We start from the raw sequence: 27,805 nt of genomic DNA on the forward strand, positions 1-27,805 counted from the left end.
AAAATACCCAGCCAGGCCTGGGTGTTTGTGAAGCAAATGTCAAATTCTAAGCTATTTGCAGCACCGCACTCTAGATCAATTTTAGTGCAATTGTTTTGTTTCCCACTGACGCAAAGTTGTATTCTACCAAGTGTTCTACTGATTTTGTACGTTTGCCCGTTAAATTAACCAACTTTTTGTACATACAAACCTTACAGATTCCAAAACGATTCGACTGGAGAGAAAATGTTGCAAATCTATTAACCCGTTCGTGTGTTAAATCATCAGAAGGGAACCTAAACTAATTTAAATTTTGTAAATGTGTTTTTCTGTTCAGTAAAGCATATTTTCTAGGAATATCATAACTTTAAATATAAACAAAACATCGCAAATCTAGCTTTAGCTGCTTTGATCACAAGCCGGGAGAATATTCATTGAAGGCGTTTTGGATTTTGGGCGTCACAACACAACATATCTTCTCAGGAAATTCTTCAAAATTTATCATTTTTATTTGGTTTTTGTTTCGGAAATTCCTTGAAACTTCCATTAGCAATTATTTCAAATTCCCCGGAAAATTCTTTGGAATTTCTAATGAAGAAATTCCCGGGGAAAATTGTTTGGAATTTCGAAAGGATTTTTTTTTGATTTCTTCAAAAATTATTTAGAACTTCCGTGGGAGATTCTTCCGAGTTTCCACTGAAAATTGTTCCAAGTTTTAACGGAAGATTATTCAGAATTTCCGCGGGTAGTTCTTCAAAATTTTCACATAAGATTCTTTGCACTATCCGCGGGCAACTCTTACACGTTTTCACGGAAAACTCTCTAGAACATGAAATACTAGAACATGGAATTCCACAGGAAATTCTTTGAAATTCGTACGAGTTTTTTTATTTCTAGGGAAAATTTCTATGAATTACGGGAATTTTTTTGTATTCCGCCAATGATCGCATATCAGACCCATTTTTGCTGGATTTCCTATTCATATGGGACAAATATGTGATTGTGGGCAGTATTGTTCATTAAAAAAAAATCTTCGGAAAGTTTACGGGAAATTTGTAAAAGAGGGGAAGAATCATATGGCCGAAAGTCATTCAGGCAAATTGAACGTTAGGTCGAAAAAGGTTTGACCGAAAATGTCATTTTGCCAAAAGTGACATACGACCGAACTGGTAATTTTGCAGAAAAAAGCAGTTTGCCATAACAGGTCGTTTGGTCGAATATGTCATGTAATCGAAAATGCCGTTTGGCCGAAATGTTGCTGAACGAGTAATATAAAAAAAGATCAATTGGGAAATCTACTGTATATTGTAGCGAATTGGTACTTGGGATTAGTACCTTTTCCTTAACAATAACAGTTGTATAGCTGGCCAGGTCCCTATAATTATGGAAGGGAGAGAAGGAATGTAAGTTCAACATCTACTAGTGAAGATGCAGGGAACCCATACTATCTTCAAAGATGTCTCGGGAAGGAAAGTTTGTGTTAGTGGGTAAGATAAAACATAAAGAGCTCTATTGGACACTATAGAGCGTTCGTCAATAATAGTTTATGCTTTTAAGTTACTAAAATATATTCATTAATTTACTTACGAATCGTCCAAAGCAGAACAAAGTAACCCTGATCTTGCAAATTTGCATGTTTCGCTATAAAACATTTATTCATTTTTATTTAGACCGCACAGAACCAGGCTACTGTCATGCTATTGTTTAGCCCATCGCCAAATCGTAGCCAGGATGTCCGGGCACAATTTTTTTTCATACTACTTTTCAATGATGACAGCGGTCTATGGCTATTGATGATGATGGCACCGCGCTTGTCACAGGCTCGCACAGAACAAAACGATAGGAGTACCGTGGATAATCAAAGTTCGGACATACTCAAACTTCGGACACACCAATTTGTATGTGAGGTCTTCAGAAATACGTCATTGAAATGTTTCATCCAGCTGAATTGAAAGGACTCATAGTTTTAGCTTTATTTAGGATAGTTTCATTCTAGTAATCCATGTCAATTCAATGTGACGGAATAATTGAATGTCAGTCTGAGCTATCTAGTGATAATTATTTGCATTTTTTTCTCAATATTGTGTAATTTGTTGTCCGAAGTTTGAAATGTTGTGTCCGAAATATGAATCCAATGTTGGTGCTGTCCTGGAGGTCCTTGGTGGGGGCATTCATCAATTCAGCTGTTATTGGTCGACGGTACAGCAGCAGTGCCTTTCTCTGCTTTGTTCTCTCCGAGGCAGCCAAGTTGGTTGCGACGAGACGGACGCAATGAGAAAATAGAACTGTGCAATAAAAATCCTATTCGACTAGATGCTGATGTCATATTAGAAATTTGGAGACAGTACTCGTCGATAGAAAATCCTTCCGCACGCGATGGCATATGAGCAAATCAAACCACCTTCTTTTTGCCAGTGGAGATATCTAGACCAACATTTGAAAAGGGCATAACAGCCAAATTTTATTCCTTCCGATTCTTTGTCAACATATATAGCTATACATGTAGACGAAGAATCAGAAGGGATAAATTTTGGCTGTTAAGCCCTTTTCAAATGTTGGTCTAGACAAATCAGCTTCCACACTGATATTCTTCTCTTCCCCTTCATACGGGAGCTTGGCAGAAGGAAGGTCGTGCGATATGTGCCATCACAAATATTGCCCTCCGCTTGCTTTCAAATCGACTTCTATAAAAACATTCTTCATGCCTGCCGTATCAATTCTATACTTTCGCCTCTAATTCTATCATGAACATGTGCGTCTAAGTTTGGAAGATGATATTAGCATTTCCATATCATTGACATAATATAGTCAAAATTTTCGACCCGTTCGGCCAAACAACATTTTAAGTCGAAGTTGTTCATTTCGGCCAAATAACACTTTTGTCCGGATGAGTTTCGATCTAACGGTTTGTTCGGCCAAATGACATATGCAAACAACTTTCGACCATATGGCTTTTCCCGTTGTTTGATTGAAAGTCATTCGGCGAAGGCCATTTGTTTAAATGCCACTTGGTCGGTTGTCATTTAGCCGAATTCCATTTGGCAGAATTGGACATTTTATCGAAACGATTGGTCGAAAATAGTTGGCTGAAATTTTCATTGAGCTTAAGGCGGCCGGGAATGCCATTGCCAATCGGGTTTTATGGCCAAAAAATGTCGATCCGCTTAAAATAATCAGTTAAGACAAAAAACACTTTCGACCGTATGTCCATTTCAGCCAAATGAAATATCGATGTGCTGCTAAAAACTACCGGCGGTGGCGCACACGTCTACCTGTGAAAGATTCTTTAAGCATTTTCGATAAGAAATAACGCGTACCGTTCACGCTTTTTGTCTTTCCAAGTCATCGAAAACATTGTCGCCCAATGCTAAAATCCCGATGAGTGGCCAAGCGGAAACCAGATGGCGGTAGTTTGCAAACGTCAAACACAAGCAAAATCGATGAAAGCGTCATCGGTGGCCGATTGACCACCTACAAAAATTTAAATAAACCGTTAAAAAGGTGTACGATGGAACATATGTTGAGTGAGACGTCTGTTTCTCTGTGGTATTCACCCATGCATTTATATAGGGCCGTCACTTTCACGCACCAGCGAGTCAGCTCAATGCACTGTCACTGCGGGCTGAGTGGTGTGTGCGATGAGAAAAGAGGTCTTTTGTTTTATTTATCTTTGATTTTTGCTGCTAACCATTTTCAGTTTGCTAGAAAAAGAGTGTGAACAGGCAATGCACTATGGTCCAGGATACAGATTTACGCGGAAAGATGCATTTTACGCCAAAACTATATTTTTTAGAAAAAACTGTTGTTCTACAAAATTGTTCGAAATAGTAAGACCATCATTATGGTTCTACCAAAAAATAGGGTGGTCCATCATATGAAAAAAATTAGAAATGTTTTTTTTTATTTCTCGGAATATTGACGTGTTATGTTCTACAAAGTTGTAGCGTAGCTTATTCCAATCAATTTAGCTAACAAAAAAATTTCTGTATCTCTTAAGTTGGCTGATTTAGAGCAATTTAAGCTAATTGGATTAGGGTGTACCTCAAAAAACAGCATTTTTGATCTACTTTTTTTGTTTTAGATTTCTCGAAAAAGTCGTCTTCAGATGACTTTTAGAGCTCAAAAAAATGCAACTTTTGATGGGTAAATATGCTCAATATCCTTTTCCGATCAAAAGTTATAATCATTTTTCTGTCAAAATTACATTTTTTTCACAAGTCGATATCTCCGGTTAGAACGAACAAAAAAAAAATATTTACACGGCATTTGAAAGATAAATTAATATTCTTGATTATGTCAAAAAGTTGGGGATAAGTTATTTTTTATCTCAAGTTTTATCAATTTTACTAAAATCATGTTTTTTCAAATAAATTATTATAATTCGACAACGGAAGAAGATACAGACGATATTCTTATAGCAAAACACGCGTTTTGAAAAGCCCCAAAAGACATTCGTGAGAAATGAAAAATAAAAAATCTACAGCTTAAACACTTTTTATAAATTTTATCATTATCATCGTATTGCAAGATTTACGAGAAAAGATGCATTTTCGGTCTGAAGCATACTTTTAAGAAACAAAATTTGTTCTACAAAATTGTTCTGGATACTTGGGACCTTATTATAGAGTTACCGAAAAATAGGGTGGGCCATTTTATAAAAATGTGAATTTTTTATTTTTTTATTTTGCATTGACATAAAATGTTCTACAAAGTGGGATCGAAGTGTGCCGTGCGCGACGGACGGACGTCAAAAATTTTCAGGGTGCGTTTTTTTTCCGTTTCGGCTGCCGATAACTCACAGAAGATAAATTGCAGAATAAATTGTGTCGCAGAGTTGTTACAGAGTTGAGTTTTTAACAACCGCAAACGATTGTTAAAAAAAGTTCACGTGACAAAGTTCCGCGTTTGCAAATCATTGGTGAAATAATATAATTCCATCGGTTGTGATGTGGTTAGTGTGAAGATTTTGTGATTTTGGAGATAGTGGCGTAGCGATCGGATACAAATGAAATTTAAAACATACCTTAAACGATGTGGTGCTCAACGAAGTGGCTTATTCGCAGACCCAAATTGAAAAATGAAAATAATAGGTGTAAAAAGTGGATGTGTCGGATGATCCTGGTGTTTTCTATTCACGAGTGGAGCCCCTTCGATAGTGAATAAACTACATTGGTGAGCACGTTCCAGCTCTATTCCTTTCCTTCTTTCATAGCTTCATCATTTCAAAAAATAAAAATTAACACTAAATACGTACAGGGCATCGTTTGCTGCTATTGCCGCGGATATTGTGGGAGTCCCAGGTATCCGGTTCACGCTTTAGTTAGCAACGATGGCTCTTCTCGACCTTCTACTCCCTGAGTAGTTAGTACGAATAAGGGCGTCCTTGTGAAGTTTTGCTGTACCTGTTATGAACATCTAGTACATCCCATTCCCAACACTTACTGAAGAAACCTTTCTTTCTGCAGAAGTGAATCCTTTTTGTAGTACTAGTCTTCGTAACAAAAAGGGCACCATTACGGAGCATGAGATCTGATCAAATTATTCGTAGTACTACTTGATCAACACCCCCAGTTGGGTGAGGGATAGAGGATGACGCACACACACACACATAAAATGTTCTACAAAGTTGTAGCGCAGCTTTTTCCAATCAACTTTGCTGTATAAACTTTTTATGTAGCTCTTAAGCTCACTTGTTTAGAGTAATTTTACTTACCAGGATTAGGGTGTCCCTCAAAAAAGAATATTTATGATCTGCTCATTTCATTTTTTATTTTTCACGAATCTCACCTCCTGAAGACTTTTGGGGCTTTTTAAAACGCGTGTTTTGCTATAAGAATATCGTCTGTATCTTCTTGCGTTGTCGAGTTATATCAATTTATTTGAAAAAAAGATGATTTTAGTAAAATTGGTGAAACTTGAGATAAAAAAGTAACATATCCCCAATTTTTTGACATAATCAAGAATAATAATTTCTTTTCCAGATGCCGTGTGAATATATTTTTTTGGTCTGCCCTAAGCGGAGATATCAACTTATGAAAAAAATGTCATTTTGACAGAAAAACGATTATAACTTTTGATCGGAAGAATATATTGAGCGTATTCACCCATCAAAAGTTGCATTTTTTTTAGCTCTAAAAGTCATCTGAAGACGACTTTTTCGAGAAATCTAAAACAAAAAAAGTAGATAAAAAATACTGTTTTCTTTAGGTACACCCTAATACAATTAGGTAAAATTGCTCTAAATCAGCCAACCTACAGAGCTACAGAAAACTTTTTTTAGCTAAATTGATTGGAATAAGCTGCGCTACAACTTTGTAGAACATAACATGTCAATATTATGAGAAATAAAAAAAATATTTTCTATTTTTTTTTATATGATGGGCCACCCTATTTTTTGGAAGAACCTTAATGATGACCTTACTATGTCGAACAATTTTGTAGAACAACAGTTTTTTCTAAAAAATATAGTTTTGGCGTAAAATTCATCTTTCCGCGTAAATCTGTATCCTGGACCATAGTGCAATGGCATCAATATCCTACAAATCTTAGTCAGTGATACTGAGAATCCGCACCTCTGAATTTGACACAGGCAAACTTGAGGCAGACAAAAATTACATGAATGATGATGTTGTGATGATTACCGTAAACATTGCATTAATGTGAACAATTTCAGTCTGATTTGAACTCAGGATTACTCAATATGGTTTGACTACGGCATAATCTAACGGAATGTGTCCGATGATCAACAGATTTGCTTCGGTTTACGTTGATATTTATGTGCTACTTTTTCATTATGCTAGCTGTTTATGTTCACATCTCGCAACGACGGTTATAGTGAATTGAGGGCTCATCATGACGACAGAGCGCAGTATTAATTTGACAACGATAAGTAAGTTATACTTAATAAGTTTTCTTTTCATCTGTTCAGTGTTGGTAAAATCAATAAGGAATGCATCACGGATGAGTTTTTCATGCCAAATCGTATCGTTTCACTCAATTTAAAAAAAAAAAAAATAAAAAAGTTTTCAGGTACTAATTTGATGTGATTCAACTCATGCTAGATTAAAATCGTCCTTAAGATGCTTTTGTTTGAGGGTTGTAAAACTGTATTTCAAGAAGGTAGAGCATTTAGAATAAAAATTATTCCGAAGCAGCTTATTAAAAGTCGAACAAGTGTCAAATGAAACATAATATGTCTGTTCTGAGAAGTTCACAATTTATCTTTAGTTGCCCTTCATTTCTTTGCCTCAAGACAAGTGTTTTGTTTTTTGTAAGAATGTCAAAATAAAAATTATCCAAAAACAGTCGTTATTTTAATTTGATATTTTTTATTGAATTAGATTATTATCTATTCATTTTTGGCTTGATTCAAATTCTAGTTAAACTTAATTTTTTTACTAATCAATTTAAATTCAATTTTTGATTCGATTTTAATTCGATTCCGATGGATTTGATTATAAATGCGTTTTAAAACGAATGTAAATTTTATTTTATTGTTAATTCTATTTCGACTAGTTTTAGAATCTATTACCATTTATTATCAATTCGATTCCTTTCAATCATTCGAAATCGATTGTTTAACGATGATTGATTTTGTGTCAAATCCAGACATTCAGACATACTGTTTTGGCCGGTAAATTAATTAATCAGTGCGGGTTTGTTCGTGTTTTCGAGATGTTCCCAGAACGATCGCGCGATCATCTGCTTTGTGCGGCCGATAAATAAATTCTCGGGTACTTATTAAAAAGGACGTATGTGACTTTGTGAACGTTCTGATAGCCCTCCCATGCAAACCATCACCATAGACAGATAGGAGGATGGTTCAGCTACCTGTTGGTGGTGTTGGTTTGGGAGTGTCATCAGATTGGACAAATCAACGTTTGTATATTTGTTTACAAAATCACATACGTTCTTTTGAGTAAGTACCCGAGATTTAATTAGTGCGCGTTTGGTCGTATTTGAGGTTAGCATACCGGTTCGATAGGAAGGATCGTGAGTAGCATATTTTAAATGCGCATGATTGGATCCCATCCCCTAGAGCGAATCGCACGACAATCGTGGAGATACAGAACTATACTCAGTCTGTAATAGCATCGAGTTTCGAACTTTCCATATGATTCTATTCCGATTTCAATTTTATTTCATTTTATTACACCCAACCAGCGTATGGCCGATTTTAATACAGTTCTGCATAACAACCTTACATAAACTGTATGAACTTTTGGCATATACATTTCTGAAGGCTTTAATAATCAAAAATCGTATTATTTTATTACAGTATCTGTATAAAAAGCTTACATCTATTAAAACCTTGCAGAATTGTATATACCAGGATTAATTGTAAGATTTGTTTTTTTCGTTGTAGATACCCGAGTAGACGAAAATAGCTCATTGATATCAAATGTTGATAAGATAGCAAGATGAGATATTGACATGATTGATATAAGAGATAAAAGATCAGACGGTAATATCAATATTTTGCACTAAAATATCATGAGGAGATCAAGTTATGCTATTTGTAAGAACTGATCAATATCAATATGTGCCATTAGTTTGTTCTTATCCATAGCATATCTTGATATTCAAATGATATTTCGGTGCAAATTTTTGATATTGTTGACTGTTCTTTTATCTCTTATGTCAATCAAAATCATATCATGTTTTGCTATTCTGTTCATGGCTTCTGCCCAGGTATCTTTCCATGCCCAATTTAATTACAATTTAGTTTATATTTATAGCAGATAATTCGTGAAACACCAAAAAAAAAAAATGTTATCTTCAACAGGTTCCTCCCAAGGTATCCCCTGAGGGTTCATGAGTGTTAACGATCCACGAAGAAAAAGCTGTCTGAATATGGAAATCTCATTGATTTTTCCTTTCATTAGTAACTGAGCTGGATTAAAAGTTACATCCGTAATTGATTATTCTGGTGCAAGATACAACCATCCTTTATCACCCCAATCCATAAAATCTACGTAAAACTTCAGAAATTCGATAAGAAGAAAACATCCAAGAAAACAAATCAATCAATGAGCGCGAGAAATGTCCCCTGCTACAGGTTCCCAACCCTTCTTAAGATTTTGGGAGAGGCTAATGAGGTTTATTGCCCTTCACAGACCCATTAATCGTTTTTCGTGAGAAGTCATAGCGAAATCCCTAGCAGCACACATGTTCCACTCCACATAAGTTACTGAAATTCATATGCGACCAGATTTAGTCACAATCAAGTTGCTGCAACCATTTTAGTCTGACATGTGCTTCTCGGGATAGCAGTCGCATGAAACGTTTTAGGCTAAGAACGAAGCTATCCACTCCTACAGGCTCCCCAGCCGGAAAATCTGCGTTCATCGGAGATACATCGATACATCGGAAATTAAAAGAAAGGGATCAAGTTTCCCCTACCCTATGAGACTACGTAGTGACATTTTTTTTTCTCGCATTTAGTCAGGACACCAATCTTGTATGGTTCGATGCACCATTTCCTTCATAACTTTTAAATGCAACAACCGTTATCAAATTCAATATTGATCTACAAGGCTTAATCCCCTATAAAATGCAACTTGTTGCGAGAAAATCAGTTAAAGATTAGTTACTATATGAAAAATTGTCTAATATTTCGCTTAGCATTTGTGTACACACATAAACACATCTTCTCAGCTCGTCGAGTTTAGTCGATTTTTATATAATACTGTGGGTTTCCGCAGTGGTTGTACGAGACAGGCAACCAACGCACTTGTCCTCTCTCTTAGAGGTGTCCTCATGTTTTGTTCATGTTCAACATGTTTTGGGCAAACAACGAAATGCCCCAGGAACATTTAGAAACACTCTTACTTGAAACAATAAACATTCAAAACTACAAAAAATAAATTTATAGAGTAGTATTAAAAGTTACATGTAAAAACAAGTTTCGAATCAATTTTGGTTCTATTTCTAATTTTTTTTTTTTTTTTTTTTTTTGTGGTGGTTACAATGGCAGCTGTCCCTTGCTATTAATCTACACTGTACCCCGCCCATATTGGCTTCTATGAGCCTCCCGTTTTTCATCATCACACAGACGTTCCTAAGCGATGTTGCTCATGTGGTCACTGTTATGGGCCGTGTTGATGAAAACAAGGATTTGTATAACAGCCCACCCCCATCATTATAAGCACTTAGTATTGTCAAACTACCATCACTAATATCAACATCACTCTTTTCTTCTTCTTTACCTTTACAAAAGTATATAAGTTTTTCTGCCACTACGAATCATTTCACTCAGTATAAACAATGAAATCACGCATCATATTCACCCACTACCACTACGTCAATGTTAACATAGTCATCATGATCACCGAAAATTATTGCGGTCACTATCACCGTATCGTTCTTTCTATCTTAACTTTCTTAAGCAGGAAACCAGCCTCAGAAACGAGTCACCGAAAAATCACCAAACGGTCAAAACCAAATTACCAAATCGTCGGCACCATCTTTGTTCATAATTCCGTTCAACCTTTCCAAATTCACGTCACGACTTATACTATGTTCACACTAGGGCATTGTAACATGTTATTCGGCTATCTTGATGAGCTTTCTTTTGTCGATAATTTGAATAACATGTTATTCAGGCCGTAGTGCAAACATAGTATTAATAAGTATATAAGTCACTGCTTACGATTTTGTTGAACATATACTGCAGTCGTGTGTTTAATGATGAGTCGATTCACTTAATTCACTTCACCCATGACTGCCAACACCGCTACATCAATTTTTACATCAACCATATTTTGCACTTCTCAGTAACCATCCTAAACAACACTTAACCACATAACCTTTCACATATTTCCTAAATCAATTTTTAGGTTATTGTTTTGATATAATATACATACACACTCACAGAAACATATATAATATACGTTTTTCACAAATGTGCATATATATAAACAAAGTACGGTTATCATTTACAAAGTAAACACATATGATATATACATTTACGCAATGGAATAAAAATATGATAAATTTATAAGTTATTTGCACTTACCATGTATGTATTCTTTCTATCTACTTACCACTTATTAGCCTTAATAAGTGTTTACCAGATTTCAGATTCTTCCGATTCCTGACGATATTAGTAGGATCATGCTGCATTTGGTGTTGGCTTTTTAATTTCGAAGCTCCATCATAATTTATTATAGTTGAGATCGGGTTAGATAGTGAGGAAAATAATGAAAAGAATGGATATTAGTAAATGTCATTTTATTATTTATGAGGTTCTTTTAAATGGGATTCTCAAATTAGTGTAGTGTTATATTTAATATCAGTCGGATTTAATTAAGTAGCTTGTTTTTTCTAATTTCAGTTAGAGATTTATACAATAAGTGATTAATTTTGTTACAGCATAGCTGGGCCTTTCGACGATAATATCGATTTATTGAATAATTTTTCCTCAATGTGGTCCACGTTGTCTTGTAACTGATCTAGCAGGAAATAATGAGCACTCCATTTTATAACTTATTTTTAACTTAAACGTTGACTACGATAAAATTATGAGAAGTCTCTTCTAAAGTAACTCTCTAGTACAGGATGCTAGACTTGGATCAGCTAAATAGTATCTTCAAAACTATGTCGCATAGGACATTAAGCTACGGAGCCAATGTTGAATACATTCAAATGAATTATAGATTGTTGTGAAAGGAGGTGTCTGTATCGATTATCTATTTTGACATTATTCAGTTACAACACAATAGGAGGCTAAGCACAATTGACTGACTATTAAAAGGCTCTTTATTCAATAAATTCAGTCGAATTATACCACACCTCCCTTAGCTTCTATCCGCGACATGTAGCACGCACCCTGTCGGTCATTGAGGAAACCGAATAGGAGTATACGAACTTACAATTCAATTCCCATAATCTACACCACTTTCTTCATGTGTATTCAAATAGATTCCAACCCCAGTTCGTAGACTCCTACCAGCACAGATTACAATTCTCCTAGAATATATCAATATTTGTGGAGAATTATAATCCAAAGCCCAGGGTGGTTCTATTTCTAATTATATTTTTATCCAATTTAAATCAAAATTCCTAAACAAATTTGATTTTATTTGGTAATCCATTTTCATTCAATTTGATTTTCATTCTTATTTCAATATCGGCTTGATTTAGACTCGAATTTGAGTTGTTTTCGTTTCGAATTTGTTTGGATTTTGGTTCAAACACGTTTAATTTTTGATTCGTTTTTAATTCATTTAGATTAGATCTTAAGACATGATTCAATTAGAGTCGATTTCAATTAGCTCTTTTATTCAAAATTTATTGAAGATCTACACCCAATTTTTGATTGGATTTCAAATCAATTTCGATTCGATTTTGATTCTATTTTGATTCATAGTCTTATCGATTCTGATTTAAATTTTATTGCTTTTCTATTCGATTTTGATTTGAAAAACATCGATTCTATAAGGAAAATTATTTTGAGCTTTTTAGTGGAATGTCTTCACTTGTCATAAGACGAGTTTGTACAATCCCATTGAATTCCACCACTTAATTGCATCTTGACAGATACGTATTTCGACCTCAACAGTAAGGTCGTCTTCAGTGTCTCGTACTTGACTCGACTAAGTCGAAATAAGTATCTGCCAAGATACAATTAAGTGGTGGAATTCAATGGGATTGTACAAACTCGTCTCGAGATCGATTCTATGTCGATTCTGTTCTGTTCATAACTCATTAGGATTTATTTCGTTACGGAACTTCATTTGATTTTGGTTTGGTTTGGTTGAATTCCATATTATTTTCATTCCATTTTTATTTGAATGGCAATCTACAGTCAATTTCGATTCTTCTTTGATCCCATTTTAATTCAATATTGCTCGATTTCAGTCATTATTTCATTTGGACTTCAATATAGTTTCGAATCAATTTCCCTGCATTCTGATTCTGAATAAGTTTGTGGCAGGTTTTTGTTTCGATTAGATTCCAATTAGATTTTTGTGCTGAATTTCTATTGGTTTTTTATTGTGTTTCTTAATACTTCGATTGAAATTCGATTTTGGCTCATTTTCGATTACCATTTGATTCAATTCAAAAATTATTTTGACTACGATTATTCTTCGATTCGCTCACAATCTGATTTCCATCAATATTTTTTTGATTTTGCTTTATCTCTCATTAATATCAAATATTGTGGAAATGTACAGCTGTTAAATGTTTACAACAAGTTGGAGAATGACTAATGCAGCTGTTTTCGGCATTGGTAAAATAAAACAGATGGTACTTTATTCTGCAATCATTTTTACGGCATTTCACAACATCAAATTCATTCCGAAACAACAAAGCGCCAATAAATCAGGAATTGCCATTTTTCCGTACACGCACCCATTGACTATGAACCACACGTCCGTCCGTTTGTTTGTCACTAAAATGATAAGATTGTTAGCGATTATCATCTGCCCTGCAGCTGATCGCCTCTCTAATCACGATGAAGACACTTCCTCATCACGCACTTAAACTAATCGTCGCAGCCCTATCGCTCTGTCATCACAGCCTATAAAGCAGAAACTCAAACCACAATAAACACGTCAAACGTAAACAAAATCTGAACCATAGAGAGCTCATGTTTCCTGCCTTGCTTTCCGTCGTACACGAGCGGAACGACCTTCCTTTCTCACAAAAGAAAACGACGGCTGTGTCGCTCTCTCGTTCCGGTCAGTAGTCGTCCGATTTGGGATACTGCCGAAGTATGTACGGGACGTACTCATCGAACTGGGCGACGAAAAAGTTGCCCGCAATCGGCCGACCCAAGCTGTAATGCTGCGCGAACTCACGTGTCGAGAATCGCAGCCTGGGCGTTCGGTTCCTGTTTTTGTGTTCGATCGGAGGGAGATAATGAGACATTGAAGGTCAAAGGGTTATACTACTATTTGGATGACCTACTTTCTGGAGGCTCGAGGTGCCCCGGAGTAATCGTTGCGGCAGTTCTGCCGATAGAGCAGGAAAATATACCGATGGAAGCCGGTTCCGGACCGAGGGAAGGCCGGAATGTACTCGAACAAGACTTCACCCTGCTCGACGTGTTTTCCTGGAATGTTGCCAACCATCCAGTGGGCAAACTCCCGGTTCAGTGGCTCTGTCCTGCTCGGTGAATCCGGGTCGATCATCACCAGCGTGTAAAACACCACCGGATCGGCATCCCATTCGACCTTGGGAGCATCACGGACTTCGGCAGGGGTTAGCTCCTTTCCAGCGTCTACCAGCAACTTCGAACGATATGCAACCTGCAATTACCAATCGTAACTTTACGAGCGATTTCACCAAAACAATTTTACCCGATCGTGGCGACACTGACCTTCGCGAACACCAGTGGGGCATCATCGATCAACACCGGAACGATATCGTGCTCGGCAAACATCTGATTGATGTCGGCCTGCATTCCGAAATGGAATAATCAACGAAACAAACAGTTTTCAACCACCAACCGTGTAACCAAAACAAGTGTGCTGCACGCTCGAACAACCGCACTAGACTGTTGGCCGCTCGAGCAGCTTGGTGCCTACGCCTTCTTGTGGAATGAACTGGATTCCCAAGCAAGACAGCTGAGTTGAGCTCGGTCATATCATATCAAGCCATGCTGCTGAGCGCCAAACGCTGCGCTGTGGTGGTGGGTCATCACCCAGAGGCACATGGGCTGCACCGAGCGAGCGTACGACACTGCGACTGCACTACGACTGTTTGGTTTGTGTAAATGCACGAACGACCGACTGATAATGCGGGCGAGTGGAAGGTTACCGCCGTGTTGCACCTTTGAGGCATCCACGAGTTATAACGATTGTCAATAATCAAACATATTGATGGTTATTTTGATCGTTTGAGGGGCTTTTACGCATTCGAACAGTATGGACAACATAATCAATCAAATTTGATCGGTTAGCCATTCGATAAGGAAATGGTCTATGGCGTTGTACTTTGTTATGGAATTCAGCTATTTTTTATAATTAAAAAAAATATAATAGATGATGACGGGAAATTTAACGTAATTTATTATCACTATTAGTGATCGATTGCACACGATCCACATTATTCACACTGTCTATGTGGATCAACAATATTCTGGCAAGTGTAGCTGGTACTTCAGATGCATATAGTTGTGAACGAAATCGGACAAAACCATACACAGTATGTGTTCATATTTATTCTAGGTTTCGCACTACCACAAAGATTCAAATAACTATTGTTTGGTTATTTAAAACTTCAATTGAAATTAAGATAACATGCTCAGTTTGGTTGACAGTAGATATGCTTCGTAGATTGTATTGCATGTTGAGTAAAACGTATAGCGAATAACAATTATGAGATATCAATAGGGATAAAAACATGTTTTAGTGCGACACAGCTCCTTGAGACTGGAGAATCCCAGTCGTCCACTTAATTATAGTTAGATTAGTTAGTAAAGCAAGAATTTGGATACATGTTAGTGGGTGCTAAGCAAAATATCATTTCAAACTCTTTCATCACGTATCGACTCATCACCAGTGAGGATTTAGAAATTGAGAATTGGTAAATTATTATAGGCCAATTGACATTTTTACAAGCAACATATGAAAGTAATCTTGATACATTCTGTTTGCTTTGGTGCTCAATAATGAAGAATTGACGAGTAAAGTTATCCACATTATTCTTTAGTTTGGAACTTATGACCTACAGCCGCATCACAAGTGTTTTTTCGTTTCACGATATTCATCAAACTTTCTGGCAGGTCAACAGACATCATTACATATAGTTTTCGGATGTTTTTGCCTTTCTCGTACAACAAAGTTGTACCGAAAGGCTATAGGATTACTCCAAAAAAGAACTTTTGATAGAAGGCCCGGAGTGTTATATACCTATCGACTCAGCTCGACAAACTGAGGTGATGTCTGTATGTGTGTGTATGTTTGTGTATGTGTGTATGTGTTCAAATTTTGTGAACACACTTTTAGGAACTTAGCATTACTCGATTTACTCGCAACAATCGACGGTGACTGCGTTCCCTTTGTTCGCTATTAAAAATTGGTCCGATCGGACAATGCATTTCGGAGTTATGGAAAAATAATTGTTTTTTCCCAAGGATTCTCATTTGAAAAAAAAAAAATCCGCAAAAACATGCAAAATGAAAGAAGAAAGCGATCTAGGCCTCTAAAGTACTTTTCGGACCTTTCTAAAGTGCTATTTTCAATACATTGGCTTGTCCCTTAAATTCGGAACTTGTGATCACAGCGATTTTGTGAAACACGATTTTTTCCTAAACTGTTTGTGGTAGCAATATCAGAGCAAAATCAATGCAAGCATATTGCATTGACCACTGATGGCCACCTTATGGTCCTCCGAGAGTTCCGGAACATCCAGTAAAGTGGTAATATGTCGTGCCTATGCAGCCTCTAGAGCTCTCGGTTTCAAACAGCAAAACTGCTGTTACGCACAGAGCTTGTTGAAAGCCACCAGATACCAGAATTTGCACATAAATAATCAGTCTGGGATAAATTTGAAAGGTTCTTGTTGTAATTCCACCAAAAACCAAGAACCAAGTTCTCTGAAGATCTCTGGAAGGTATTCTAGAAAGAATTACTAGATCCAGAATCTTCTGGAGGAATTTCAAGAGGAATTTATGTAGGAAATACAGGAAGAAACAACACCAGGAATTCCCGGAGAATCATCCGGAGGTATTTTCGGAGGACCTTCTGAAAGAATTCCAAGATAAACGTTTCTAGAGGAACTTTTGAAATAACTCCTGGGTGAATTCCTGCAGCAGTTTATCCAGGAATTTCTCCTGGAGCTAGTCCAGGATTTTTTCCCGAATTTCCTACAAAATTCTTCCCGAAGTTTATCCAGGGAGTTAGACCAGGAATTATTCTCAAAGTTCCTTCAGGAATTTTTCATAGAATTCCCCTAGGAATTGCTCTAGATTTTTTTTATTTCCTTCATCCATTTCTTTTGGAGTTCTTCCATATATCGTTCCTGGGATTCTGGTAAGAAGATTATCCAGGAATTGCTACTGGAGTTCTTCTAGGAATTCCTCCATGAGTTCCACAAGATATTTCTGCTGGGGTTCATCCAGGAATTCTTTCTGCTATTCTTCCAGGAATTTACTTTATAATTCCTAGTGCAGCTCCCTCAGGAGTTCTTCCTGGAGTTTCTTCAGAAATTTCTCGAGGGACTCTTCTTGACGTCTCTTCGGCAATTCTTCTTAGATTCCCTCCAATAATTCTACCTTGCGTTTATCCATAAATTCTTTTTGGAGCTCTTGTGTAAATCCTTTTTGCGGTTTCTCCAAAAATTCTTCTTAAAGCTCCTTCAGGAACTACTTCTGGATTTCCCCTCCAGGAATTCATTCTGATTTAAAAATATACTTTATTAACGTGATTTTTTATCTTAAAGGTAAGTTCATAACGGACATTCTGAATTCTGCCAAGAAATAATTCAGGAATCCTCCAGGAATTCAGTCTATATTCATCCGGGAATTCACCCCCCGAAAATTAATCTAGAACTCATCCACCAGGAATTCATTCTGAATTCCTTCAAAAACTCATTCTAAATTCCCCCAAAAAATCATTCTGAATTCTCTCAGGAATTTATTCTGAATTACCTCAGAAATTCATTCTGAATTCCCCCAGAAATTCATTCTAAATTTCCCCAGAAATTCATTCTGAACTCCCCCAGGAATTCATTGTGACGTCTAAATTCCCCCAGAAATCAATTCTGAATTACCCCAAGAATTCATTCTGAGTATCCCCAGGAATTTATTCAGAATTCCCCCAGGAATTCATTCTGAGTATCTCCAGGAATTCATTTTGGATTCCGCCAGAAATCAATTCTGAATTCTCCAAGAAATTCATTCTGAATTCCAACCGAAGTTCATTATGAATTCCCCCAAGAATTAGTTCTGAATTCCCCCAAGAATTCATTCTGAATTCTTCAAGGAATTCATTCTGAATTCCTCCAGAAATTCATTCTGAATTTCTCCTGGAATTCATTCTGAATTCCTCCTGGAATTCATTCTGAATTCATCCTGGAATTCATTCTGAATTCCTCCTGGAATTCATTCTGAATTCCTCCTGGAATTCATTCTGAATTCCCCCAGGAATTCATTCTGAATTCCCCCAGGAATTCATTCTGAATTCCCCCAGAAATTCATTCTGAATGCCCCCAGGAATTCATTCTGAATTCCTCCAGGAATTCATTCTGAATTCCCCCAGGAATTCTTTCTGAATTCCCCCAGGGATTCATTCTGAATTCCTCCAGGGATTCATTCTGAATTCCTCCAGGGATTCATTTTGAATTCCCCCAAGAATTCATTCTGAATTCCCCCAGGAATTTATTCGGAAATCCCCCAGGAATTCATTCTGAATTCCTCAAGCAATTCATTCAGAACTCCTCCAAGAATTCATCCTGAATTCCACCAGGAAATTCATTCTGACCTCCTTCAGAAATTCATTCTGAATTGCCCCAGGAATTCTTTCTGAAGTCCCCCAGGAATTCATTCTGAAGTCCTCCTGGAATTCATTCTGAAGTCCTCCTGGAATTCATTCTGAATTGCCCCAGGAATTCATTCTGAATTGCCCCAGGAATTCATTCTGAATTGCCTAAGGAATTCATTCTAAATTGCCCCAGGAATTCATTCTGAAGTCCCCCAAGAATTCATTCTGAATTTTTCCACGAATTCATTCTGATTTTAGGAGGATTTAATCTGAATTCCTCCAGGAATTCATCCCATATTACTTCTGGAATTCATCCTGAATTCCTCCAAGAATTCATTCTGAATTTCCCCAGGCATGAATTATTCCAAGAATTCCTGGATGAGTATCTCCTAGATAAGATTCTGAAGAGACTTAAAGATGAAATTTTGAAGAAACTTCATGGGGAGCTCCAGGAGTTGCGGGACAAAATTCAGGATGAATTGCTGGGGGAACTCCAGGAGAAATTCCTGAATGATTTTCGAGAAGAGCTCCTGATAGAACTTCAGAAGGAATTCCTGAAAAATAAAGGAGAGTTATTTGGAACAACTCCAGACAAAACTCCCAGAGAAATTTCTGGAAGAACTCCTCCAGAAATTTCTGTAAGAAATTCCTCCAGAAATTCATTATGAATTCTTCCAGGAATTAATTCTAAATTCCCCCTGGAATTCATTCTGAATTCCTAAAGAAATTCATTCTGAACTCTTCCAGGAATTCATTCTGAATCCCCCCAGGCGTGAGTGATTCCAAGAATTCCTGGATAAGACCTTATAAGACCTTTTTTCGACCCCAGATCCACTGGGCTCGATTTCAGAGGGAAACTTGCATCAAACCACAGGCTGCTGGTCTAGAGCCTAACGGCAGCCTCCGAGGAGGGTACAAACGACCTCTTTTGGCTCCGTGTCTCAGGGTGTAATAACGCTGGGGAAGTTTTCGGAGTATGGAAACCAATCTATGAAGTTTTTACTTACGGTCAACCCAATACTTTTATTTTTCCTGGTCGGTAGCACACTTTTATGGTACTCGGTTGGATGCACTGTGATCAGCCACGCGGACGCATCCAAATTGACCGTTGGGTTTACGCCTCCAACTTTATAAACATTATCTCTCATTTTCCACACTCGAGTATATTCAACAATCAAATGTTTTCCGCCGGTAACATCCTGGAGTAACTCCTAGATAAATTTCTGAGAAGAATTCCTGAAAGAACTTCAGAAGGAATTCTTGGAAGAGCTTCTGAAAAATTCAAAGGATAAATATTTGGAAAAAAAAACTCCAGAAAATGCTCCGAGAGAAATTTCTGAAAAAACTCCTGGAGGAACTTCAGAAGTAATTTCTGGAAGATCATTGGTAGTATTTTTGGATTAGCTCCAAGAAGAATCGGAGAAACTTCAGGAAGTATTTCTGTAAGAACTCCAAAAAGATATCCTGAATGAAACCCAAGTAAAATTCCGGCAGGAACTCCAGGAAAAATTCCTTGATGAACTCCGTGATGAATTCTAAATGAACTCAAAGAAGAACTGCCGAAGATACGCCAGGAGGAATCCCTGGAAAAATTCCTAAAGGAACTCCTGATGGAATTCTGAGAGGTATTCCTGATGGAACTCTAAGAGGAATTCCTTGTGGAACTGAAGAAGAAATTCATGGAATTCAGAATGAATTTCTGAGGGAATTCAGAATTCATTTCTGGTGGTATTCAGAATGAATTTCTGGGGAAAGTCAGAACGAGTTGGGAAACTGAGAATGATTTCCTGAGGAAATTCAGAATAAATTCCTGAAGGAATTCAGAATGAATTCCTGGATAAAATTCCTAAGTTCATGAAATTCTAAATTCCCAAATGCCCAAATTCTTAAGTCCATAAATTTTCAAATTCCTATGTTCGAAAATTCTTAAATTCAGAAATTCCTCAATTGCTAAATTCTTTAATTCCCAAATTCCAAAATTCATAAAATGAATGCCTTATTTCATAAGATACTGTTTTCCCAAATTTCCTAATTTCTAAAATCATAAATTCCCAATTTCCTAAATTCACGAATTGCTAAATTTCTAAATCCCCAAATTCCTAAGTTTCTTGATACTTAAATTCCTAAATTCAGTGACCCCCATATTCCAAAATTTACATGTTCCTAAATTCCTGCGTTTTAAAACTTCTGAATTCCTAAATTCCCGAATTACAGAATTCCTGTTTTCCTTAAGGACATAGTTGGAAGAGTACCACGATGGCAGTCAAGATGGCGCCGGACCTTCCACTGGTCAACCCCACTTCTCCCACACCCCTCTCCCACCAGCATTCGAATGCTTCGAACAGCATCGAACCAAAGTTTAATATTCAAATACTAACCTGTTCACAGCATATTTATTCACTTCCCGTGATAATGAACATGTTTATCCAAAGAGTCCTATGTATTTCGGCTCGAATAATATCATAAATCAGCAGTTTCGTGCCAATTTATTAGCCGTTCGCGATTTGGTGGGTTTATCACTGCACTTCACTTCTTCTCAAAGGGCACTAAAAATATCAAGTTTTTACTCACTTCTCCGCACATGAACAGCCCGAAATGTTGATGGAATGCAAATTAAACATCAATTTTCGAAATCAGTCACTTGTTTAAACCGAAAACTTAATATAAACTGCTATTTTTGCCCGAAAAAAGCGATTAAAAACTGATCGCGGAGCGAATGTAAACAACGGCACCGACAGCAGCAAACTAATAAACAGGGTGGATCAAAAAATAATTTTGCTCCACCACGCTCAGTCGATTATGATTTATAATTTGGGTGTTATCCGATGGTTTGGGCTGGTTTGATTAGAGGCTTACCGTGTACAGGTCGTTTCAGGTTTGTATGACAGTTGATATGGCGAAGTTGAATTTAACATTAAAGAATGTGCACAGCAAAAAGTAGTCACCGAAAATTGCTCAACACAGTTTTGTCAGTGCACACAAAGTTAATACCAACACGATAATATGAAGATAAATGTATGTGTTAAATGGTAAAAATGTCATTTCCAACATGCCTTCGTTTTTCTGAAAAATGGCGTCGAATCGATGACACGTGCGCGAACTCATTTTGCACAGAAGGTGGAAAATCCGGGTATGTCGCACGGCGACATTACAAAGTAGTTGAATATCGCTAAAACCGTAATAACTGTTTTATACCTCGATGCAAAGGGGAGGATTCGCAGAACATTTTTGGCAGAAAAAAATTGTCATAGTTCCAAATAAATTTCTCGTTTGGGAAGCAATATGTGACTGCGGTCTCAGAAGTGACATTTCCGTCACAATCGGTATAATAAATTCACAAAATGACGTTGATGAATGTCTGAATAAACGACTCTTGCCATTTATTCGGAAACATTAAGGTACAGCTCTGTTCTGACCAGGTCTAGCATCTTGTCACTACGGAAAACTGGCTCAAAACTGGTACGCTGCTGATAGCGTTAATATTGTCCCAAAGGAACCCAACCCCCCGAATTCGCCGGAGTTTCATCCGATCGCAAAGTACTGGGCCCTGGTTAAAAGGAATCTATGAGAAACAAATATCTTAACAAATGATGGGAAAAGCTTCAGACGTAACTGGCAAAAGGCTGCCAAATTAGTGGTGGATGTTACCGTGCAAAAGCTCATGAATGGTGTCAAGAGAAAAATACGGGAATTTGCATACAAATCATCAAATGCACAAAATTAATTAAGTATTACAATTATACTTTGACACTATGAAATTAACATTATGTTGTTAATTTTTCTTTAAATTCCTTTCTGTAACACTATGATTCCGGTGACCACTTTTTGCTGTGCACATTCTTTATTCTGGATTCTGGCACTCCGTCATTGGGCGATGGCGAGGGGGGAGAGCATATGACTGGATGAAATATTCAAGACCTTCAGCTCCATAGACAATCCATATAGAATGGTCGTTCCAATAGTTGGGAGTCGATTTTAAGCGAGGTTGCGAATCTTTAGCATGATCATTAGGCTTCTCAGAAGGCATCAGTGAAACGTGCAATTCAACAAAATACCCAGAATTTGTCTGTGATATCTATCGCACCAAGGGCAGATACTTCTAGTCTAGTCTAGTCTACACAATCGCGCAAGGGGCAAATGCTTCATACAAAAAGTGTGACGTGGGGATGAGTGGGGTATAAAATGCTATTTTTGCGTTACGTAATCAATGGATCTTTTCTGCAGTGCGGTTTTCGTTCAGTGAAGTCTCAGGAATGTTGCTTTCAGCTATGCGGGTTCTCTTCTCGCCAGCGTTTGAAGGGGAGGCATTGTAGCCAGTGTAATAAAAGGTTTAGTTTCCCATACTAGTTTTCATACAAACTTGAACCGGCTTGCGCTCAACCAGTTTTTGTTCAAATCGGTTTTTGAGGGACACTCGGAGCATGGGACGGAATCGAGTGAGCGTGGTGGTGCTGGGTCGTTTTTTGAACCACCCTACAAATATTCTTTGTTTTTTATAAATACGATAGCAATACTACTACAGTATATGACAGTTTTTATTGTACCAATACTTTCAAAGCTTTGTTTTGGTACTCAACCCACCTGCACCTTAATTCCTAAATTCCTAGATTCCTAAATGCGATTTTCGAACTATCCCAGGGAGTCTCAAGGCGAGAAGATCCAAGTTAACCGTGCTCCAGTTTAGATGTTTTCTATGCATCCAATTTTTATTTGGTCAACAATCATTCGAATTTAGGACTGTGTAAAGTTTTTTTTTAACAATTTTCAGCTGTCGATGGTGAATCAAAACTACATTACCTGAATAACTGCTTGTGAAGTGCAGACACGAGTTGCAAACAAACGCAATGAACCAAGAATGTTCTGTGTTCTTCTGGAGTATTTTTTTTCTTCTGGATGCTAATGGACCACATCATTGTTCAAAGGGAAGCCTTAATAAGTCTGCCAAGCAGTCTGAAATGGGTTACTATTGAGCTGTAGTAGAGCTAGCACTTTCCTACTCCCGGACTAAATCTGACTGTGAAAATATGTCGAACAGACAGCTTGCTTCCATAACATCACAACCAGTCACTGGGGTTAGTCTGTACACAAACATTCTAGGGAAGCCCAAGACGAATTGAATGTTTGTCCCAAATGTGGTTCAAATAGGAGCATTTGCTTGAAAGTAACACTGAGTTGTTCATGTCGAGGCATTACCATCAAACACAAGATCGAAAATCATAGCGCGAATACAATCCAATGAAGGCATGTGCCTATATCCTTAAATGCAAAAATGCCGTTGTACAAAGCCCGATTTCCGAATCAATGCGATAGCCTTTATCACTTAATAATGAACCAGTTCTTAATGTTCACGAGGGCCGAAAACAATCGCGAATCAGGGCTTCAATCATTATGCAATCCGGTCGCGCTCCAAACAGAGCATCGAAATAAATGCCGCGAAATCGGAATTGCTAAATTATTTAAAAATTAAAACATTATCCCGGTGGAGCACGTTAATCCGATATGATTTTCGCGTGAAAAATATTGACAACCTGTGAGGGAGGAGATCGCCATTAACGACGTTGTTATCGTTCGGCGGGTGTGGGTGTGCGTGACAGTGGAACAAATAGTAGCAATGGTGAAGGTCGAAAGACATCAGTTTGAACGAGTTATATATAAATCGAAAATCCAAAAACTTCCCCAAGATTTTTTTTCAGAAATGTCACTTGGGATTTTCTTCAATAAAAATCCCAATGATCTTCCTGGGAAGCTCTGTGAGGATTTCTTCCACTTTTAAAATTTGTTAAAGAATGCCAATTTTTACATGAGTTAACATAGCTCCTAGAACCAATTTGAATATTTTTGGAAATTTATCCTTGATTCTTGTTTCATGTTTGAAATTTTCCCATTGTCCTAATGGCGGTTCGATCTTTCATCCCTCGGCCTTATACCCTTCACCCTTCTATCATTTGTATCTTCGAATGTCAGTCCCTACCGGGTGGTGTTTATTTGTGTGCAAACGGGAACCGATAGAACCCGTCCGTCCGGAATTCTGACGGGAACAGCTCCACGACAACGGCGGCGGCGGCAGCGTGGCGGCGATGGCCATACGATCGGATGTCAATATTGCTCGTTTGGTTTGGTGCGTACGAGGTGGAGATAGTGGACCCACCGCGAGCGTGCATGGGTGGAATAAGTGTGTTGGGCCACTTTACTCGCAGATAATGTACACATTGCAATGGCCGAATCGAGCGAGCGCGCGATGGTGGGGGTAGGATCAGTCACTACCTGTGCATTTTCGGGTTTAATTGGGATTTATTTGATTGCAGCCACCGGAATTAGCACTGCGGGAGGAAGATTTACCATTGTGTTCCCGGATTCCGGCTGTTTCCGACGAGATGCAGTGCGTGTGCGGCCGGTCTCGTATGGCTGCGAGGGAGATCTGGCTGCCATTGATTTGTGCAGATTGGCTTTTCGCGTTTTCGATTTGGTATTTGGCAAAAACCGAGTAGTTTCCCAAATTGGAGCCAATTTGACCGGATCAGCGCCATTTGCCAAATGCCGAATAGATCAGAGTGATGAAAGCGCGATGTGGTTTTCCCGGGGCCCGGAAATCGATGCCTGCGCCCGGCGTGTGCGAGTTTATTAATGGAAATGTGGCTTGTTGCTTTTATGTTCCGAACAGAAAATTTATTTTAGACTCGTTCTCGGTAGTGTTATATGGTGGGGTAGATTATATTTCAATGCGGAGGAATAGTAATTATTTTCAACGCACAAGTCCACTGATGCAATGAGATACCTAAATTGTTTTTCCATTATTATGAATTTGGAAAATTCTCAACTCAATCGTGTATCCATAGCTACCTAAACCCTAGTTCAGTGAATTCTGTACTGGCTGATTTGTTTGATGAAATGCCCTTCTCTGTTTCCAGACCTCTTCTTTTTCTACGGCTCTACATTCCAACTGGAACTTGCCCTGCTTCGTCATTTTCTCAGTTATTAATTGAAAGCTTTTCTATGGCCGGAACGGACAGAGAAATGAGAATCGAACTCGCCTTCTACGGATTGGCAACATTACGCTTTTGCTCGCAAGGCTAACAGGAGACTCCATTTCCAGCCATTGATCTAAATGCAGAACAATAAAAATTAAATGTATCGAGTACATTGCAACTTCTAACCCTGATAACATCTGGTTACATTGATTCTGAGAATTTGAAAGTGTTTTTCATGCAAGGTTTCATTATTGTATCGTTTTGCATTTGAAAACATTTGAACATTTTTAGGTATAGACTGGCATGTATGAACTAGAAATAGTAATTTGTGCAACTATGTAGTTGCAAAAGATGATTTTTTTTTCATCACGAGTTCTATGTTTATCTAAAGGAGCTCTTAACAAAACTGTATGCTTTCAATTACACAAAGATGTCGAATTACCCCGATTGAATTCTGGAACAGTAAATATAACATCGCAAAATAAAAATAAAATTTGAAATTCATGTCGTATGAATTGAACGATCATCGTTCTATGTGTTGACAGCTTCAATAACTAACAAACTATCACGGGTGAGCCAGCAATTCAGCTGACAACGGAGCAGTATAATACACAAGTTAATTGGAGAAAATTACCGGAGAAGGTGTGGCAATGGTGACTTGTAGTAGACACTAGTTCAGTGCTCGTTTGTAACTGACTGGCTCTTTTGTTTGCTTATTATGCAATCAACGATGTGCCCGGTAGCAGTCAGTAGTAGTCCCATCGTTAGGTGCCTAATAAGTTGTTCTCTGATCTGAATCGGAAAATTTAGTTCTTGGGAAAACTTCTTCGAACTTCGAAAACGAAACTATGTAAATAATAATATCACTGGAACAGATTTGTTCAACTTTATGAACAATATTCTAATTACGAGTACAATGAGAAAAAGCTGGTTAACACACAACTGTGTGAATATTTGAATAATGTGATAATTTACTAGAAAATGAGTAATTTTTTTTTGTTGGGACATATTGGCAGTTTGTAAATAAGTACTTTTTCATTTTCATTTTGCAGCGTTTATTGGGGCAATGAGAGCGCAAGTCAATCCAAGGCCGATAATAGAGAGGGTAGTGGCAGAAGAGTCCTTGCAGACCACTTGAACGCCATGGGGTAGGATGTGAGGTTCGGATTTGGAATCGACTCGACGTATTAGTGTTCTATTTTATAACTTGTAATAATGCAGAATGAAAATTAATTAACTTTGTTTGTTCTGGGTGTAGGGTATGCGTTCGTCAAATCACTTTGTTTACCTATGTCATTGTTTCGTCAATGCTCTTAAGCTGTGTCGACACTACAATTTCAATGTGAGTGGAAACCGTTAAAGATTTTAGTTTGTTTTATTATTTTTTTTGTCAAGGTTGCCTATAACTTTAAACTGTTCTAACAAGTAGCCTTATCCTTGATTAATTACGGTGATTATCTATTAAGTTCTAATCAAGGTCATCTATAGAATTCACTTTTCGGTGGCAAAGTAAAGTTTCATCACGCCTATTGCCTATCTATTTGTAAAAATTATCGAGAATGAAGCCGTTATAATATTGTTCATATACCATCATAATAATATGTGGTATTTTTTATTATTGCTCTTCGAAGTGAGGCATAACAAAATAAAACTGGCACCACGTTCCTAGTTTTGAAAAATTTTTTACTCAGTGAATCCAGCAGTCAATTCCCTACGAATGTCTTGAATACTTTGTTTTTCAATAAATGCCTAGCTAGCTAAATGTAAGCGTGGATACGACTCAGCGTCACAGGGAACGCATCAGAAAAGTATTGCCGAAAAGAAGAGAACTCACATCATTATCACTGATGAAAAAGGCCTCTGTCTGACTGCACTATTATTCAAGGCTCCAACACACGATGTCCGTTGGATCACATGCACATGCGTTAAATCAGTGCGCCAATGCGAGATATGTGACGCGACACCAAACAAAAATAGTCAACATGTGATACCACCACGACAGGATAATATGTCTTTGGTTGCCATATCAGTGCTAATGGCGTAAGCCCACACATCGCGGCAAGATCACATATCCGAGGGGAGGGTATTGGCAGTTTGTAAATAAGTACTTTTCACATACACACTTTTTCTTAACTCTCCCAATTGCAAGAACGTTCATGGGGCAATACCAGACTACAACAAAACCCGGTAGGATGAATCAATAAACATAGCTTTAGAAAGTGGCTACAAGGTTATTCCTGATGGGTGCTGATTGATAACAAACTGTGAGAATACGTCTTTCATTGGATACAACACACAGAAGTGGGATTACCATCAAAATGCTACTACGGAGTCGAAAAACGTCTGAAGATTGTAGCGAAGCGAAATCAGGTCAGCGGAATACATTCTTGGGGAAGGAAACCTCTTCCAGCTGGAAGAAGCTTCAAG

General features: G+C 37.6%; 2 protein-coding genes across 9 annotated transcripts in view; one reads left to right on the forward strand and one right to left on the reverse strand.

The window, feature by feature from the left end:
• LOC134227108 (cadherin-87A) overlaps window positions 1–27,805 on the forward strand; it is a 1,007,180-nt gene that overhangs the window by 251,762 nt on the left and 727,613 nt on the right. The window lies entirely within an intron of this gene.
• On the reverse strand, window positions 13,202–14,689 carry LOC134212269 (protein D2-like). Of its 2 annotated transcripts, XR_009979248.1 has the most exons (4): window positions 14,306–14,689; window positions 13,894–14,234; window positions 13,464–13,816; window positions 13,202–13,375 (listed from the first exon to the last, which is right to left on the reverse strand). XR_009979248.1 is itself a non-coding variant. In XM_062690012.1 (3 exons), exons 1-3 carry the CDS (start codon window positions 14,387–14,389, stop codon window positions 13,666–13,668), a joined length of 576 nt encoding a protein of 191 aa, XP_062545996.1. In that variant the 5' UTR covers window positions 14,390–14,689; the 3' UTR covers window positions 13,202–13,665. The 2 variants fall into 2 exon arrangements, 1 of the variants encoding a protein (XP_062545996.1); XM_062690012.1 differs by having other exon boundaries at window positions 13,202–13,816.

This window comes from Armigeres subalbatus, chromosome 1 (assembly GCF_024139115.2).
Source record: "Armigeres subalbatus isolate Guangzhou_Male chromosome 1, GZ_Asu_2, whole genome shotgun sequence".
Classification (NCBI taxonomy): Eukaryota; Metazoa; Arthropoda; class Insecta; order Diptera; family Culicidae; genus Armigeres; species Armigeres subalbatus.